Source organism: Garra rufa, chromosome 13 (genome assembly GCF_049309525.1).
Source record: "Garra rufa chromosome 13, GarRuf1.0, whole genome shotgun sequence".
Taxonomy (NCBI): domain Eukaryota; kingdom Metazoa; phylum Chordata; class Actinopteri; order Cypriniformes; family Cyprinidae; genus Garra; species Garra rufa.
Genome location: NC_133373.1, coordinates 24,647,184 through 24,666,717, shown reverse-complemented (window position 1 = coordinate 24,666,717; position 19,534 = coordinate 24,647,184). Strand labels below are relative to the sequence as shown.

General features: G+C 36.6%; 1 protein-coding gene across 1 annotated transcript in view; it reads right to left on the bottom strand.

The window, feature by feature from the left end:
- The window catches only part of kif26aa (kinesin family member 26Aa), a 115,310-nt gene extending 98,744 nt beyond the window's left edge, over nt 1–16,566 (bottom strand). The window contains exons 1-2 of the mRNA XM_073816479.1: nt 16,308–16,566; nt 12,804–13,055 (exon numbers count right to left, since the gene is read on the bottom strand). Coding sequence (XP_073672580.1) covers nt 12,804–13,055; nt 16,308–16,445 — 390 coding nt within the window. The 5' untranslated portion in view covers nt 16,446–16,566. The remainder of the gene's footprint in view (nt 1–12,803; nt 13,056–16,307) is intronic.
- Nucleotides 16,567–19,534: the final 2,968 nt, after the last annotated feature.

Genomic DNA, 19,534 nt, shown 5'->3' with positions numbered 1-19,534 from the left:
CAGAAGAGTCAAGTTTTAAACACAACAAATATCGAAACTCGTTGGTCATTTTTGAACGTGATGCTATTGGTCTCATAGGATTCAATGATCTATGCTAAGCTATGCTAAAAGTGATACCGCCAGAACAGGAGAACGGCTGAATGGATTTAAAAATGGTAAAACTCAACTTATTCAACTTAATGCATCCAAGATGTAGGTTACTTTGTTTCCTCATAAAAACACAAACGAAGATTTTTAACGAAAACCGGTGCAGTCTGCCAGCCTTATCATTGACCTGGATGGGCACCAGACCTTTAAAAGTAAACAAAAACATGCACAGACAAATCCAAATTACACCCCGCGGCTCGTGATGATACATTGATGTCTTAAGACACGAAACGATCGGTTTTTGTGAGAAACTGAACAGTATTTATATCATTTTTTACCTTTGATTCACAGCCACGTCCATCTGTCATGTGCACGAGTTTGGCATCAGTCACGTCAAATGAGCACGCGCTCTAGCGTAGAATACGCAAACGCCGGAAGCGATCTGTCGCATGTATACGACACTCATTGTTTACACAGTGCACAGAGATTGTGTGTGTATAGCGGCTATTCAAAATGGTAATTACTTGCGCGTATCCTGATTGTTTAAACCGATTTAAAGCTAAAAGATTACGTTAGTTTGCGCAAACTCATCCGGGACTTTTCACTGATTTCCCCTTACGACGTTTGCGTATTCTACGCCAGAGCGCGTGCTAATGTGACGTGACCATGGACGTGACTGATGCACATGACAGATGGACGTGGCTGTGTATCTAAGGTAAAAAATGATATAAATACTGTTGTTTCTCACAAAAACCGATCGTTTCGTGTCTTAGGACATCAATGTATCATCACAAGCCATAGGGTGTAATTTGGATTTGTCTGTGCATGTTTTTGTTTACTTTTAAAGGTCTGGTGCCCATCCACTACCATGATAAGGCTGGCAGACTGCACCGGTTTTCGTTAAAAATCTTCGTTTGTGTTTTTCTGAGGAAACAAAGTAACCTACATCTTGGATGCATTGGGGGTAAGCAGATAAACATCAAATTTTCATTTTTGGGTGAACTATCCCTTTAAGTCTCATATCTTGCCATGTTACTCATGTCATTTTACTTAAAGCATACAAAGACCACTTATAAGTAATAATAATATTTCTCAAAGAGCCATAAGATCAGGTATGAATATGTATGTAATATGACACATTTGTATTATCAGTTTGATTATTTTGATGGTATCCTTTAGACAGCTAACTCTGTAACTGCATGTCAGCTAGCAGTATATTATTAGTAATATACTAAATAAATGCTGACACTGTATTTTAATGGTTCCACAAAAGACAAACTGATTATAAGTAAGTAACTTTGCAAGTACGTGAACCATCTACCTAGTCTAACCTTAACCTTAAGTCTACTAATACTCTAAGAAGTGTTAATTGACATGTAGTTGGAAAGTTGCTTATAGTCAAACGACTTAGGGGATCAAAATAAAATGTAATATAAATGTAAAAAGTAAATGTAATACATGTCACGAACTTGTAGAGATGAGACTGCAAACAGAGGTAAGTAAAACGTAATGGTAGTTTATTAAACAGATGTTGTTTGGAAACTGGAAACAATGTCAATGATGGCAGGTAAGGCTTATCTGACGGTCCTTTAGCAATCGTGGGAATAATGCCCTTAGAGATCTCAATGGAAGGGAAGAATATCCAGGAGATGGGTCTGAGGTCTGTGGCTGACATCGGGATGTGCACGGTAGACCAGACAAAGAGTCTCTGAAAGTTTGGGCTATATAAAGGGTGTGGTAATTGAGATCAGGTGTTAGAATTCAGGTGATGATGATCTGGTGGGTGGAGCTTCTGTTGTTGTGACAGGTGAAGGTGGCTGCTGTGAATGCCTGACAATATGATACAGTCCATTATAAATTAAGTCGATTTAATATGGCGTCCATTATGTGTTATAAATAATCATAATCTTAAAAGTTGTAACCTCAGATACTTAAGTATTATAATGTATTATAATTGCTGTTATGAGTACTCATGAGATGATATAACATATTATAGGTTTTTTTTTTATAATGCATTACGCATTCATTCAATACCCTTATAATATATTATAAATTCATAATAATACTCACCCTCATGTCGTTCCAAACCCATAAGACCTTCGTTCAACATTAGAACACAAATTAAGATATTTTTGATGAAGAGAGCTTTCTGATCCTCCATAGACAGCAATGCAACTACCACATTCAAGGCCCAGAAAGGTAGTAAGGACATTGTTAAAATACGACACATGCATGTGGTGCTACTGACACAGGAGCCAGTGTTCTGACATAGAACATCCATCTCTCTTAGTTCAGTTTTAGGCTGGGCAAAAAATGTAAACAAGACGCAATGCATCTTAAAATTGTTGAATAAAGTCATTATTTTTGTTTACTTTGTGCACAAAAAGTATTCTTGTAGCTTTATAAAATTAAGGTTGAACCACTGATGTCACACAGACTATTTTAACAATGTTCTTACTACCTTTCTAGGCCTTGAATGTGGTAGTAGCGTCAGAAAGCTTTCACATTTCATCAAAAATTTCTTAATTTGTGTTCCGGCGATGAATGAAAGTCTTATGGGTTTGGAACGACATGAGGTGAGTAATTATTGAGTAATAAATGACATTTCATTTTTGGCTGAACTATCCTTTAAAGGGTGAAAACAAGTCATTAGTAGTCATTAGTAGTTACACAAATCATGTTTTTCCAGCTTTCAGAATTACAAGTATGTAGTGATAAAAACACCCACATATATTCAAAAGTGAAGTGTTATGCCAAAATGAAAACCAAAACTGCACAGCAGACTAAATAATGCTACGGTTAGTCTTCCCAACAAATATTTAATATCACATGCCTTTGCCTAGTCCTGACACAGAGATCATACTGTGACTTTAAGGCATGTGACCTCAGATATTGGATACTGAGATGGCCTGGAGAAATTCAGACCCTTGATTTGCTTTTGCTAGGTTTTATGAAAATTTCACTGAACATTTACCATGGCTTTCAGACCTTATTAAAATTGTACTAATTATGTTTCATCCCAGATATCAAGTCTCTAAAGCTTAAAGAGAAAATTCTGTCATTAATTACTCAATTAGTTCCAAACCCGTAAGACCTTTGTTCATCTTAAGGACATAAATTAAGGTATTTTTGATGAAATCCGAGAACTTTGTGACCCTGCATAGACAGCAATGCAACTACCACATTCAAGGCCCAGAAAGGTAGTAAGGTCATCATTAAAGCAGTCCATGTGACATCAGTGGTTCAACCGTAATGTTATGAAGTTACGAGACACATGTTCATGTGAGTACCACGACGCATGCGTATTGTGCTGCTGATGCAGGAGCCAGCATTCTGGTCATCGTGGTACTCTTGTGAACACACAAACAGTATTCTCGTAGCTTCATTACATTACGGTTGAACCATTGATGGATTATTGGATTATTTTAACAATGGCCTTACTACCTTTCTGGGCCTTGAACGTGTCAGTTGCATTGCTGTCTACGCAGGGTCACAAAGCTCTCCAACATAGGCTCATTGGAAATACATCCCTCTATATACATTTCTGCAAACATTTCTGAAAAAAACTTACCTATAATGTACGAATCATTGCAGTTTCCAGTTGAAATGAACACTAGAGGCAGTGAAACTTTTATTCCTTTTCACACAAAGTATGATTTACACTGATTGAGAGTTTTGATTATTAAAGTGTAATTTTCACACAATTACTACTGCAGAATATTATATTACGGACTACTGGACTATTTTAACGATATCCTTACTACCTTTCTGGGCCTTGAACATGGTAGTTGCATTGCTGTTTATGCAGGGTCAGCAAGCTCTTTGATTTTATCAAAATAACTTATTTGTGTTCCGAAGATGAACAAAGGTCTTACAGGTTTGGAACAACATGGTTGAACTATGCCTTTAATCTGCCCCAAAACCAATACAGGAAAAAAACTTTTTTTTTTAGTATACAAAAAAAATAGCTAATATTCAGTTTATTTTATTTACTTATATTACCGCATATTTTGGGCTGTGAAAAAAATGCCATATGAGTGCTCCTTAAAGTTAATCTTCCTTCTGCAGATCTGCTACATAAGGATTTGTTTTTAATTCATGGGGTGACCCACTGTTATGTGATCATAATGATGTGAAATTGAGATAAATCTCTCCATTCACAATCCAATTTGTTTTCCATCGACGAGTCCGAATGGATTTAGACTGCCATTACACTTTTTAATCTAAACTCTTTCCATGAGGCAAACTTATGGAGTCTGGTATTGACAGCATCATTGTGTGCTAAAAGTGGCCTGAGACTCTTTCATCTTGCTTTTGTTGAACGCTCAGCCTTTGCTGAGGTATCTTACAGCTTAATCTGACTGTCTGGACCCAGACTAGATTGTCTGAGCTGACAAACAATTTAACTCTGTCTGAGGCAGCATAGAAGAAAATGTCCTTGCACATTTTACAGCTTTACCACATCTTATCCCCAGGCTTGTAATTAGTCTAAGAAAGCAGCTATTTATTCTGTCCATGCATTAAAGGCTAGCTTTATTAGTCTTCTGAATACATCTTACGAAGAAGGTAAGATTAGATTGTAGCTTGTCTATCTTTGTTTTTTGAGTGAATCAATAGTTGCAATACAAAATGTACCTTTCTCAGCTCAATTCACTTGTCTGAAAAGTCATCTTTAATTACCAAGCGCCACTTTACTAAGATGATTGACCAACGTAATAAATATTCTTAAAGGTATACAGTGCTATGCGAAAGTATTCATTCCCCTTTAATTTTTTTCACATTTTGTTATGTTGCTGCCTTATCTTAAACTGTTTTAAATTACTTTTTTTCTCATCAATCAACACTACATGCGCCATAATGACAAAGCAAAAACTGAATTGTCACAACTTCATATATTTATTAAAAATAAAAAACTGAAATAAGTATATTGCATAAGTATTCATACCCTTAACTCAGTACTTAGCTGAAGCACCTTTACAGTCTTTTTGGGTATGATGTCACAAGCTTTGCACATCAACATTTGGCAATTATCTGCCATTCTTCGCCTCACCTCTTCACCTCTCAAGCTCTGTCAGCTTGGATGGAGTCTGGCAGATATTTTCAGGTTTCTCCAGAAATGTTTGATTGGGTTCAAAGCCAGGCTCTGACTGGGCCACTCAAGGACATTCACAGAGTTGTCTATAAGCCACTCTTGCTGTGTTGGAAGGTGAACCTTCTGCCCAGTCTGAGGTTCTGACTGCTTTGGACTGGGTTTTCATAAAGGCTCAATATTCTCAATATAACCTCAATATTTTGGTGCATTGAGCTTTTCTTCTACTCTGACGAGTCCCTCAGTCCCTGCCACTGAAAAACAGCCACACAGTATGAGGCTGCTATCAGCACACTTTACTTTTGGGATGCTACTCTGCAGGTGATGAGCAGTGTGGTTTCCTTCAAAGGAGCTCAACTAGAGTGACCATCAGGTTCTTGGTCACCACTCTAGCCAAGGCCCTTCTCTATCAATTGCTCATTTTGGCCAGGAGATCAGCTCTAGGAGGAGTCCTGATTGTTTCAAACTTTTTCCATTAAGGGTAACAGAGACTACATGCTTCTGTGAACCTTCAATGAAGCAAAAAATTTTCTGAACTCTTCCCCAGATGTGTGACGTGATGCACTCCTGTCTCTGAGCTCTACAGTTTTTTTTAGTTTTGTTTTTGTTTTTTTTACCTCAGGGCTTGGTTTTTGCTCTTAGACATTCTATTGAGACGTGTGTGACTTTCCAAATCATACCCATTCAATTAAATTTGCCACAGGTTAACTTCACTTAAAGTGCAGTAACATCTACAAGCAATATGAATGCTCCCAAGCTAAATTTCAACTCATCTTAGAATAGGGTATTAATACTTATGCAACAGAATAATTTAAGTTTTGTATTTTTAATAAATCTGCAAAGGTGTTAAACACTTGTTTTTGCTTTGCCAGTATGATGCATGGAGTGCAGATTGATGTGGAGAAAAAAAAAGTAATTTAAAGCAGTTTAACAAAAGGCAGCAACATAATAAAATGTGAAAAAAAAAATTAAGGGGTATGAATACTTTTGCAAGGCACTGTAGTTTACCCAAAAATCTAAATTCTGTCATCGTTTACTTATCTTCAAGTTGTTCCAAACCTGTATGTGTTTCTTTCTTCTGTTGACCACACACATTTGATAGACTTTCATAGTATGAAATAAAATGCTATGTAAATCAATGGCTACCGTCAACTGTTTGGTTACCAACATTCTCCAAAATATCTGCTTATCTGCTCAACAAAAGAGAAAAACTCATACAGGTTTGGGACAACTTGAGGGTAAGTAAATGATGACAGAATTTTAATATTTGGGTGAACTACCCCTTTAATAAAAACCTCTTAAATGACTGGATGATCTATAGTATTAGGATGGAATTGTTATGTTCCAGTGCAAAAGGGAGGGACTGGAAACCACATTTTTTAGCAAGAGCAAGACTTTCCCAAAACAAGTGAGTGAAATGTACACCCATCCCCAAAATAAACCTTGAAATCTGCTGTAATCAAAAGGTGTGTGACTGAATCAGACACTGTAGCTTTATAGCCCAGCACTGCTGCCTTAAAGTGTCAGCTAAATATGTTTTTCAGTATTAATTAATTATCATTTTTTTTAATTAAATGAATCCTCCCTTCCATAAAGAAGCAACAAATACCCTTTTCAGAAATAAAATGATTACCAAAATAAAAAATAAAGGTTTGATGTTGGCATCTATGGTTTCATGAACAAACTTCAAAGGGATAGTTCACCCAAAAATGAAAATTCTGTCATTAATTACTCACCCTCATCTTAATCCAAACTGTAAGACTTTCGTTCATCTTCGGAACACAAATTAAGATGATAAATTTGATGAAATCCGAGCGATTTCTGCCCCTGCATAGACAGCAACCAAACTCCAACGGGTTTGGAATGACATGATGGTAAGTAATTAAGGACAGACTTTTCATTTTTGTATTAACTAACCCTTTAACATCCAAGGAAACTTTTCATTGCACAAAAGGTTCTTTACAGTGGAAAACTGTTCTTTAGATTATATAAAAAAAACATGATTGTTGGCAAAATAGTGGAACCTTTATTTTTTATATAGGACGAAGCCTCATAAACTATTCTTCTATGTGGCTGGATCAGCTTGAAAGACAAAATTTCAAAACAGGAGGTTACGGACAGATCCAACTCTTTTTAAGCCCAGTCAACGTGAAGGAATGCACAGCCTCTGGCCATTTGAGGAAATGCATTACCAAGCCAACAGGATCACACTTTCATTGAGTGGTAAAAGTTAGGTGGTTTTAACTTCCTTTTTAGATGGTATCACTTCTACACTTTCCTTAACATGCATTGTTGCTAAGAACAATACCTAACAACAAGCATGGAAACAAGACAATATTAACACTCATAAATAATGATGTCACTGCATAATAAATACAAGCAGTAACAAAGGAAACATGTGGGTCAGCTCTTAAATAACTAAAAGTCAATGACAATGAGTCAACTAAACTGTATATATAAGAGGAGATTTCCATTAAAAGTTATGCTTCTGCCGTAAACATACTATAAGCTTAGTTGCAGTTTAGTTTTAAGCTGATTCTTCAGTAAAACACTATGGTGGGCTGCAACCGTCTCTTTATGCACTGCCAGGACAGTTAATATAATCAGAACTCTCATCACCAATGATAGGCATGACTGCTTACATTCATCTCAGCAGTTCTTCTCTTGAATATAGCCACTCAAAGTGTGTCATCGCTCACGATTAATGGGACCATAAAATCCTGCTGAGTTGGAGGGTTCTACTGGTCATTGAAATGTGTTTTACCTGCAATACATCTCACTATCATCTAAAATAATCATTGTGGACAGTGTAGAAGTAGCACAGCTCATATTTTTGATCATTGTCTAAAGCTATTTCAGATGCATGGTGGGCTGAGGAGGTAGACGAGTCAAAATACTGTTTAGACTGCAATTTTAACTTCATAGAGCAGGTATTATCCTTAATGACAGCAGTGTGTCCAAAGGTGTTTGTGTCAAATGGTGTTTTAAACACACTGCATCAAATTCAAATGTGTACTGCAAATTTTAGATGTTTGTGTTAGAGCTGTAAATCTTTGCCCGAACCCGACGGGATTCTACACTCATTCTATACGGGCTCGGGCTTGCGCGGTAAATGAGTGGTCAGGTGATGCGTTTCGATTAGCACGAGAAAGATTCGAAAATGGATGCTGAGGAGGTGAAACGGAGGCTGGCCTCTGGCGATTATGTTTTGGTTGCGCCTGAAAAGAAAAAGTCTGAGGTGTGGAAAAGTTTTGAGCATGTGCATAACGAGAACAACGAGCCAGTGGGTTATGTGAAATGCAAGAGATGCGACATTCTGTTAAAGTACCGCAGCAAAACGACAGGGAATTCGTCCCTGATGAGGCAAATTGATCGAAGCAGTTCAACACGTGCCAGTGCCCAGGATCAACCAACTATCAGAACGTTTGTTACAACATTAACCCCCATCTCTGCAAAGGTGAAACAAACGGTGACTGAAAAGTGCGTCAGCTTTTGTTGTAAAGACATTAGGCCTTTTAATGTCGTAAATGGCCAGGGGTTTGAAGAGCTGGCGCAAGAGTTAATAAATGTGGGGGCTGCATATGGCAGGGTTCCGGTAAACTCTGTTATTCCCTGCCATGTGACAATTGTGAAGAGGTGCACTGACATGGCAGAAGAAAAGAGGGAAGCTTTAGTACAGAAAATTAAGACCGTGTTGAAAGATGGCACGGTCGCAATGACAACAGACATGTGGACAGAGGATTATAGGAAATTTAGTTATTTGACAATCACATGCCATTTCATAAGTGAGTATATGGAACTGGTTAATAGAACCCTGACAACTACAATGTTCCCTTTGGAAGAGGACTCGACATTGCCGAGCTATCCAAAGCCGACGGTGCTCCGGACATAGGAGATGCAATTTCTGCTGCTAAATCATTAGTGAGGTATGTTAAACAGTCGGGGTTGGCTGCACAACTGTCAACAACATTGCTGCAAATGGGAGACACTCGGTTCAGTACTGTGTACCTCACACTGACTTCTATACAGGCCATTTATCATGAGCTCTATGAAAAGCTTGAGGAACGAGGGGAGAGCGCGCGCATTGAAAAAATAGCACCGGACACACTGGCCTTTTTGATAGACTTTCTGAAGCAGTTCTATGAAGCACAACGGGAACTTGAGGGGGACAAGTATCCTACACTTAAGCTTGTGTGTCTCTGGTGTGAGAAACTGAAGCGCCACTGTCAGCCCAATGTCCTGGACTCCCCTCAGCAAGCTGTCGTGCGTAAACGGCACGAAGACTGGCTCTCGCGTAAAGAGGTAATACAGGACCTCCACAAAATCGCAACATTCCTCTGGCCAAAATTTAATCAGCTGAGAATGTTGTCACACTCAGACAGGAATGCCGTACATGCTCATGCCCGCACTCTTCTGCAAGCCATGGCTGCAGGTCCACCAGATGTGGCGATTCGAGACCAAGAGCTCTCCGGAGCAAATTTTGAGGAGTGGGAAAATGTAAGGCAAGCTGACTGCGAAGATGACGAGGTCAGTCGCTACATTGAAACCGTTATGGAAAATGAAACGGATGTTCTTGGCTGGTGGAACATCAACAAACCATCCTACCCAAAACTTGCAAAATTAGCCAGATCAGTACTACGCATCCCGGCCAGTAGCAGCAGCAGTGAAAGGGTGAAAGACTCTTTTTTATAGGCCCGTAGGTCTATTTATATTGTAGGTTATGCCTAGGCCTATTTGAGCGCGAGATGTCGTTACTGAGATGTTACGATGTTAGAGGACTTATTTCATTTCTTTGTTATAACTTCCTAGTGGCCTATAGCCTAGTCATTAATAAATTATCTTTAAAAATGTATAAATGACTCATTCTTGAAAAAAGGCAAAAGTGCTGTGTGTGTGCGCAAATTTCAATAATGTCGGGCTGTAAACAGGTTCGGGCTTTTAAAAAGCTGTCAGTCTTGGGCTGATTTCGGTCGGGCTCGGGCCTTGTCGGGCCTAACTTTTAAGGCCCGATTACAGCTCTAGTTCCTGTAATAATATGTGGACTTCTTAAAGTCTCTTATGCTCACCAAGGCTGCATTTATATTATTACAATTTAAAGTAAGTGTTTCTATTTTAATATATTTGAAAAAGTATTTTATTCCTGTGATGGAAAAGTTGAATTTTCAACAACTCTACTCTTTACTCTAGTCTTCAGTGTCACATGGTCCTTCATTAGTTTAATATTTTTGTGGAAACCGTGATACAATTTTTTTTAATGGATGACCATTTTCATGACTGAATAAAAGAAATAAAAATAATTAAAAAAAGAGTTTATATCTTGGAATTCTGACTTTTTTTCTCAGACTTGTGAGGTATAAACTCACAACTGCGCTACCAAGTGTGCTAACTTGCAATTCGGAGAAAAAAGTCATAATTGCGGGTTTGTATTTTGTAATTCTGACTTTTTTTCTCAGAATTGTGAGATATAAACTCACAATTGCACAATAAAGTCAGAATTGTGAGATTTAAACTCACAATTCTGAGAAATAAAGTCAGTATTCTGATACATAAAGTCAGAATTGTGTGATATAAACTCACAATTGTGACTTTGTCTCACAATTCTGACTTTATAACTCGCAACGGCAAGTTTAAAGTCAGAATTGAGAAAAAGTCAGAATTGCGAGTTTATATCTTGTAATTTTTACTTTTTTCTCACAATTGTGAGATATAAACTCACAATTCTGATAAATAAAGTCATAATTCTGATAAATAAAGTCATAATTGTGTGATATAAACTCACAATTGCATGATATAAACTTGCCAATGTGAGTTATAAAGTCAGAATTGCAAGACAAACAATTGAGAGTTTATATCACACAATTATGACTTTATTTATCAGAATTATGACTTTATTTCTCAGAATTCTTAGTTTATATCTTGCAATTCTGACTTTATAGCACAATTGTCAGTTTATATCGCACAATTGTGAGAAAAAAGTCAGAATTACAAGATATAAACTCACAATTCTGACTTTTTTTTCTCAGAGTTGCGTGATATAAACTTGCCGTTTCGGGTTATAAAGTCAGACTTGTGAGACAAACTCACAATTGTGAGTTTATATCACACAATTCTGACTTTATTTATCAGAATTATTACTTTATTTCTCAGAATTGTGACTTTATATCTCACAATTGTGTTTATATCTTGAGTTTATATCTTGTAATTCTGGCTTTTTTCTCAGAATTGTGAGACATAAACTCACAATTGCACTATAAAGTCAGAATTGTGAGATATAAACTTGCAATTCTGAAAAATAAAGACATAATTCTGAGAAATAGTCAGAATTGCGTGATATATACTCCCAATTGCGAGTTTGTTTTGCAATTCTGACATTATAACTCGCAACTGCAAGTTTATATCACGCAATTCTAAATTGTTTTCTCAGAATTGTCTGATATAAACTCACAATTGCACTATAAAGTCAGAATTGTGAGATATAAACTCGCAATTCTGAGAAATAAACTCATAATTCTGAGAAATAAAGTCAGAATTGCGTGATATAAACTCACAATTGTGAGTTTGTCTCGCAATTCTGACTTAATAACTCGCAACGGCAAGTTTATATCATGCAATTCTGAGAAAAAAAAGTCAGAATTGCGAGTTTATATCTTGTAATTCTGACATTTTTCTCACAATTGTGAGATATAAACTCCCAACTGCACTATAAAGTCAGAAATGTGAGATATAAACTCAGAATTCTGATAAATAAAGTCAGAATTGTGTGAAATAAACTTGTAAGTTTGTCTCGTAACTTACTCGCAACTGCGTAATATAAATTTCCAATTCCGACTTTATAACTCTCATTTATCATAATTCGGCAAAAAAAAGTCAGAATTGCAAGCTTGTATCACGCAATTCTGAGAAAAAAGTCAGAATTGAGAGATAAACTCACATCACAATTACCTTTTTTTATTCAGTGGTGAAAACAGGCTTTCATTTTTTTTTTCATCATTCTCAGATTAAGAAAGTTCAAACATCTTTTGTAATATAAATGTTTTAATGTCACTTTTAACCAATTTAATGAATCCTTGCTGAATAAAACTATGCATTTATTTCAAAGTGCAACAAACAAAAACTTACTGACCCCTAACTTTTGAATAGTAATGTGTACATATCAAAATTCTTTCATCATTTACTTCATGTCATGTTGTTCCACACCTGCTGACTTTCTTTATTCTGTGAAACACAAAAGAAAATGTTAGGCAGAATGACAGTCACTGTCACCCAACACTTGTATTTTTTTCCCTCTGTACAATAAAACTAAGAGAAGAATGAGACTACCAATATGCTGAACATCATCTTTTGTATTCCACTGAAGATAAAAGGTGAGACAGGTGTGGAACAACATGAGCGTGAGAAAAAAAAAATATTTTGATTTTTGGGTAAACTACGCCTTTTAAGGTTTTTGAACTCTCCTTAATTCTTTATTATTATGTAATGGATATTGTTAGAAATTAACTTTTACTGCCTTTAATTAGAGTTCAGTCCTCAAAGATTAAAATTATTATTTCTAAACCACAGTCACTGTCTTCATGGTGTAACAGGCTCTGAGATGAATTGATTTAATGGTTTAGTTGAATGCACAAACCTTCAGAGTTCCTGGCTCGGCCAGCTCACGCGCCTGCCTGTTCAGTTGGTTCGCAATGATTTGACATCGCCGACACAGGCTTCCCCTCCCCTGCTTGTTCTCAGAATAACTTAACTCCGTTACGGACACTGAACCGGCACCCTCCGGGTTTGGCCGGCTGCCACATTGCACTTCCTCTGCAGAATGAAGCCTTTTCCTAGGATTGAGTGCTGGACCCTGCACTGATTCACTGCCTGTTGATACTTCAACGACCTTAAGTGAGAAGAGAGCAGAAAATAATTAAAACTGGGAGTGAATGAAAAGTGGCTACTGGAATAAAATGTAGACTGTTAACACAAAACACTACTTTAATACTTTTATAATATGGTCCTCACAAAAACAACAATAGGGGAGACCGAGGAAAGTTGTAACATGAGGTTAGTTGTAACTGTCAGTTTGACAAGTCAGAAAGGACTGTGGTGATGCTATTAATATCATAAACTCCATTCACATTTTTAATGTTACAGGAGAAGTAGAGTGTGAATGTGAGCAACACTGTAGATTTTATGACCAAAAAAAATAATTTTAATTAAGATTATTTTTTGCCTAGCAATCATTGAGTTGTAGATACAATTATTTGACTTACATAACCTAAAGTAGCTGCTTCTCTAGTTTAATTTGATACCTTGCCTTCATGCTGACTTAAAGCCTACATGCTAAAACAGTTTGGGGTGGGGAGTTGTAACAGTTCATTAAAAATGATTCCAATGAGTCCAATTATCCAATCACATCATCTATTGAGGCAAAGTCCTTTGAGGTTTTTATTGCATATCAAGGGATTTGTGTAAAATGTGTTTCCTCATAGATTATACGCATCTTCTTATTGGATAAAAACACTATCTGCCTCAAATGAGAACATATGTTTTTTTTTTTGTTGTTGTTGTTGTTGTTGTTGTTTTTGTGCACGTTTAGAATTTATGCACATCTTGACATTTCCACCCAGCATTTTTATGTGATATTCCAAAATTCACATAAAAATAGGTAGATGGCAACTTTTGTGCTAATTTTTTTGTGCTAAATTTAAAGTCCTAAAATGAATACAGTACAATGTTTTTGTTTAAATGGTTCACTTTATTCAAAAATCTGATTATTCTTTGTTCTTCAAACAAGTTTTTGCATAAATTGGAAGTGTGGGTCTTATTTCAGCAAATTGCAACACTGTTACATCTATCCCCAGCCTGTGTTACTGGGGTAGGTTGTAACAACATAACTCTTTGTATTTGACATTAACGTACATAATCTGTGATTATGCAGTACACGTCCAAGTGAGTTTTATTTGTAGTAGAGAAATGTGGCTACCATATATCAAAGTTTGAGGGATCTAGCATAAACAACCACTGAGTTACTGATGCTCAAACAAAAAGTGTTACTTCATCCCCGGTCTCCCCTACTGACAAGACAGTTTACTGGTCTGACTAGGTTTACCAAGCTGGTTTTCAGATAGTCTAGCTATTTTCCCATCCTGACCAGCTGAAAGCCTTTGAAACCAGCTAGACCAACCTGTCCAGGCTAAAAGGCCAGCTAAGACCACTAAAGTTTTCCTAAACGTTTCTCCAGTAGGATAAACACTGTTCATGAATCAAAACGTGCTTTCATGAATCAAATGCTAAGAATTTACATAAAAATAAAATCTACAAACTTATACTATAACTCACCGTGAACCTCCTGAAATCTGGACTGCGTCCTGCACCTTGAACCCAATAATGAGAGCGCATGTTTCTGTTTTAAATATCCCCGCGTGTCAGTCTGATGTGCTCCGGCTCACTGCGAGATTCGCAAATTATCCATTTGATTTCATGAATGTTAACTCCTAACTTTATATACGCCTCTTAAGTTTAGTTTTTCTAGTCTTGCGAATTGTTGCGCTTCTCATTCCCATGTTGACGGTAAATGAATTTAAATCAGCCCTCAAAGTTAGTCTGATGTTGAATCTCTGAGGGGAGGAGCAGAATCACTGCTCACGCAGTGCACTTTGACTCTGATTCACATTGAAGGCGCATCGTTCTCTTGTGAGTGGAGGAAAAATGTAACCTGTTTTTGCAACGTAGCAAAGCCCCTTTTCTCTACAAAAAAGTGTTTCCAAACAGATTTTTGCGACATTTGAAGTATGGATTTAGAATTTATGCGCTAAAGTTAAACGGAAAAAGATTATGTCGACACATGAGAAATTTTATCGATAAGACATTTCCATCAGCTATATCGGTAAAAATTCCGAAGCGCTAATTTTTTTTTTTTTTTTTTTTTTCATCCAGATTAAAAGATTTAGTATTATATTAAAAGGGGGGGTTGGGCCGGTGCGGTCAGAATTTTCCCGGTGGATTTTTGTGCCCCACTCCGCCCCTGTTAATGTCTATTAATAGCTATAGGGCTAACACATTAACTTACTTAGCATATACGGATAGTTTGTGTCCAATTCACATTCTGCTTCGGATTGGTGGAAACCGGAGAGCTCAGACTTTTTATTTTATTTACATTTTTATTCGATGTTTATTACACTTACTATTTTATTCACATTACTGGCACTTTAAAGGCCTAGGTTATATATTTTATTATTTTTTTTATTGTTTTTGTCACTATTTATGTTTGTTTGTTTATTTATAGTATTAACTGAACACTTGTTGTAAAATGTGATCTAGAGTCTAGACCACAAAACCAGTCACAAAGGTTTTTTTTTTAAACAGATTTATTTGAGGGTGCAAAACATCTAAATATTGAGAAAATCGCCTTTAAAGTTGTCTAAATGCAGTTATTAGCAATGCATATATATTATTCAAACATAAAGTTTTGATATATTTACATTAGGAACTTGACTAAATATCTTCATGGAACATGATCTTTACTTATCCTAATGATTTTGGGCATAAAAGACAAATCGATCATTTTGACCAATACAGTGTATTTTTGGCTATTGCTACACCCGTGCTACTTAAGGCTGGTTTTGTGGTCCAGGGTCACAAATAAGCATGCTAATAAAGTACTGTGAGAGAGAAAGTGAGTATTTTCAGGGCGCAGTCAGCCATTTACTATTCCTTTAGCGCCACCACATGGCCACAACCTGCAATTGCATTTGCATAAAACAAACCATTATAAAGTTTATTCATTGGTGGAGTTTGTATAAAAAAATACTCTTCAAAAATGTGAATAGGTTTAGAAATGTTAAGCGATGCATTTTAGACTACATACTGATTACATTTGCTTTCGTTGCGTTCAAAGCACTTTACAACTGTTGGATGCGCCACGCAGGTCTGTGTGAGATCCAAAACATGACACGAAACACTTTGTGGGATTTCCTGTTGTTTCAGTGGGCACACACATTTATGGGTCTTTTCGAAGGAGCTGTTCATGGTGCTGAAACATTCTTGATCTTTTTGCATGTTCTCCTTTGATAAATAAACTGAGTTTATAGGCTTAAACGTGTTATATTTATGTCAAGTTAAAGCATGCAAACGGACACGGGGTTGTTACCTTCTGTTTTCTCTTCAGATAATGACTGGTCAATCCAAATATTATATCGGTATCCAAAATGAGAGTATCAAGTTCCACAGGTGTTTCCCTCTGCTGTAGTATATTCCCTGCATCTTGTGGTGAATCGTGTAAAGCCATGGGAAACCTCTTGTTTGAGGTGTGTTGTCATCTGGGTGTTACAATACAGACAGTTTGTAATTAGCAAAACACGCCGCTTAATGAAACCACGTGAAAGGGCATAAGACAGACGACTTTTTAAAATAAAATATTATCCTTGCGGAGCTTCTGAGTATGTTTAAACATCTCCATCCTTTGCGCATGGAGATACGCGAACACACCTGGTAGTCCAAACGAAAACCATGTGGATCGATTCAAAGCGTCGCTGGAGTCTCCGCCTCTCTTCCTCCCTCTCTCTCTTTCTCTCTCTCTCCTCAAGACTTTAAGTATGAATTATTGTCACATCCAACAACACATTTCAATTTAACCTGTTAGGCTACCTTTGTTTTATATACTTCGTAATGCAGTGTAGTCTATATGCAGACTTAGGGCATTCCAATAGTATGTTATATTAGTGTAAGATGTTTTGTTTTCATTGGCAGGTTATTTACTGTTTGCGCAAATAATGTCTGACCTTTGCAGGCCTTCATCTCATTAATGCCTCCCTGCAACTAGCTAAAAAGTCACAAGAGTCTACTGGGGGTAAACATGTACATTGTATGGGATTATTGGGGTCCGATTTTTTTAATCCATGTTGCAATGATTTGTATCATGTCCAGTGGTCCCTGGAGTCTCACAGACATGCCCTGCATCCTAAACACAGCGTCCCAGGGGAACTCCTCAGCTGTTTTCACGTCTGTGTAATCTGGCCGTGTTCTCATTAAAGGAAACATCATCTCCACCTCTGATGAATATCTCCTCGAACTCTTCAAGTCGTTCTGAACGTCTCAGCGGTTTTATTTATTTACCCACCTAATCTTTTCCTTCAAAATGTATTAAGAGAAGGCTAAATATTAACTTCTAAAAAGGTTCTACAAAAATAGTTAAAGCGTAGGCTAAAACAAACCAAAGTAACCGCACAATACAAAATTAAGGTGTGCTGAAGAATATTAATCTTGTCATAAATCCGAGGATTAAGTACTAAAGGTTGGTAAAAAGAAGCTACAGTGCGTTAGGCCACCAAAGACAAACAGTTGTTTTGACAAAATAAGAAAGAAAAGTTTTAGATTTCATTTTGAATTGGCTTTATTATTTTCAAACACAACAAACAGATGTAACGCCATACAATCAGACATTTAACACAGCAATAACAATTATTATTAATTATTAAATATTATTAATCTGTTAATCAGAGAGAGCGTAAACAGGCCAGCAACGCAGTCATCATACATACAGTGAATTCAACAGACCTGCTTTTAACAAACCACAAAGCCCGACTCAGCGGTGAAATTGCCCATCGTCTGATCAAGTGGTCCTGAACATTTCACAATTATAAAATGAACTGTTGAACTGTTGAGAACCACTCGGCCAAAGAGGAAGCCACAGGTTACCGACGAAAATCAGCGTAGAGTGAGCGCCATAGATCCGGGATCCTCTTTCGACACCTGCTTGGAAAAAAGCAACATTTAAAAGCGAGATGATTCGATTTTTTAAAGCCATCTTTCCTCACAGAAGAACTGCACATCGCTTGCCAAAAGCACGGTGCTTTTATAGAGAGCAAACGGATGGGGTCTCACTCAGGGCGGCGCGGAATGATGGTCCTGCCGGTTGGACTCGTCAGAGAGGTTTTTACCAATGCGTGGGTTAGTTCACCCTAAACCTGCCAGCTAGACCGGTTATGAGTGAGCGAGCGGGCACACCTTTCCTTATGAGAAAACCCCACTTTTTGCACACTTTTTACTCAAACGATTGAAATGACAAACTTGCTGATCTTGTTGACTTGACCGTCAGCGCTCAAATATCCTACATTATGAATTAAATGTAATGAGTAGTTAATCGTAGTAAATCATACATGCATTTCAGATGAGTTTAGGCTGTTTTTGACCAATGTTTTTTAACCAGGAGTCATTGGAGAAGAGCTCTATCCACACACATACACACATTTTATTTACATTACAAATTACAATGATTGGCATTATATTTTCAGCACAGTTTATGCAACTCAATTTATATACAAAACAATTGATGTTTCAAACAAATTAAGTTTCCAAAACTGTTTTTTCGATGTTTCCAAAACTGTTTTTTCGATGCCATAGAAGACCCATTTTGTTCCCTAAAAATATAAATAGTTTAAAAAAGAATACCATTTATACAAATTTATACACACACACACATACACACACACACACACACACACACACACACACTACACTGTTTAAAAAAGTCAGAAATGTTTGGGATCAAAAGTTTGGGATCCGTAAGAATTTGTATGTTTTTTTTTTCTCTTATGCTCATCAAGGCTGCATTTGTTTGATCAAAAATACTTTAAAAAACATCAATATTGTGAAATATTATTGCTATTTAAAATACTGGTTTTCTATTTAATTGTACTTTAAAATATAATTTATACCTGTGACGCAAAGCTGAATTTTCTGCATCATTAGTCCAGTCTTCAGTGTCACATGATTCTTCAGAAATCATTCTAATATGCTTATTTATTATCAAACTGTTGTGAAAACCTGAGATTTTTTATGAATAAAAAGTTAAAACAAGTCTTTACTATTACTTTGTATATATTTAACACATCCTTGCTGAATAAAAGTATTCATTTATTTTTTTTAAAGAAAGAAAAAAAAAATGTACTGACCCCAAAATCTTAAAAAGCAGTGTGTATTGTTACAAAAGATTTATAATTTAAATAAATGCTGCTCTTTTTTACTTTTTATTCATCAAGTGAAAAAGTAAAATCAAAATGAGAGAACAAGTAGACTATTCATTTTAGGAATATTACATGGTATGGAGACAAAAATAATAGCATAAACAGCATTAATTCCTTTTCTTGAAAGGCCGCATTGCGATTTGCTTGACAAATGGGTTTTATCAGATTATGAATAAGAGAGAAAAAATTCGATGAGAGCTTAAAAATACTCTGCCTGTTGAGATGCATGAATAGGCTAAAAAATAACAATCGCCTTAATGTATCAGGTTTAAGAGTTTAAAGCTGATGTCACTGTATTCTTTAAAAAAGGATTCACTCTGGGTTCAAAAAGACATATGAATGCCATTCTACA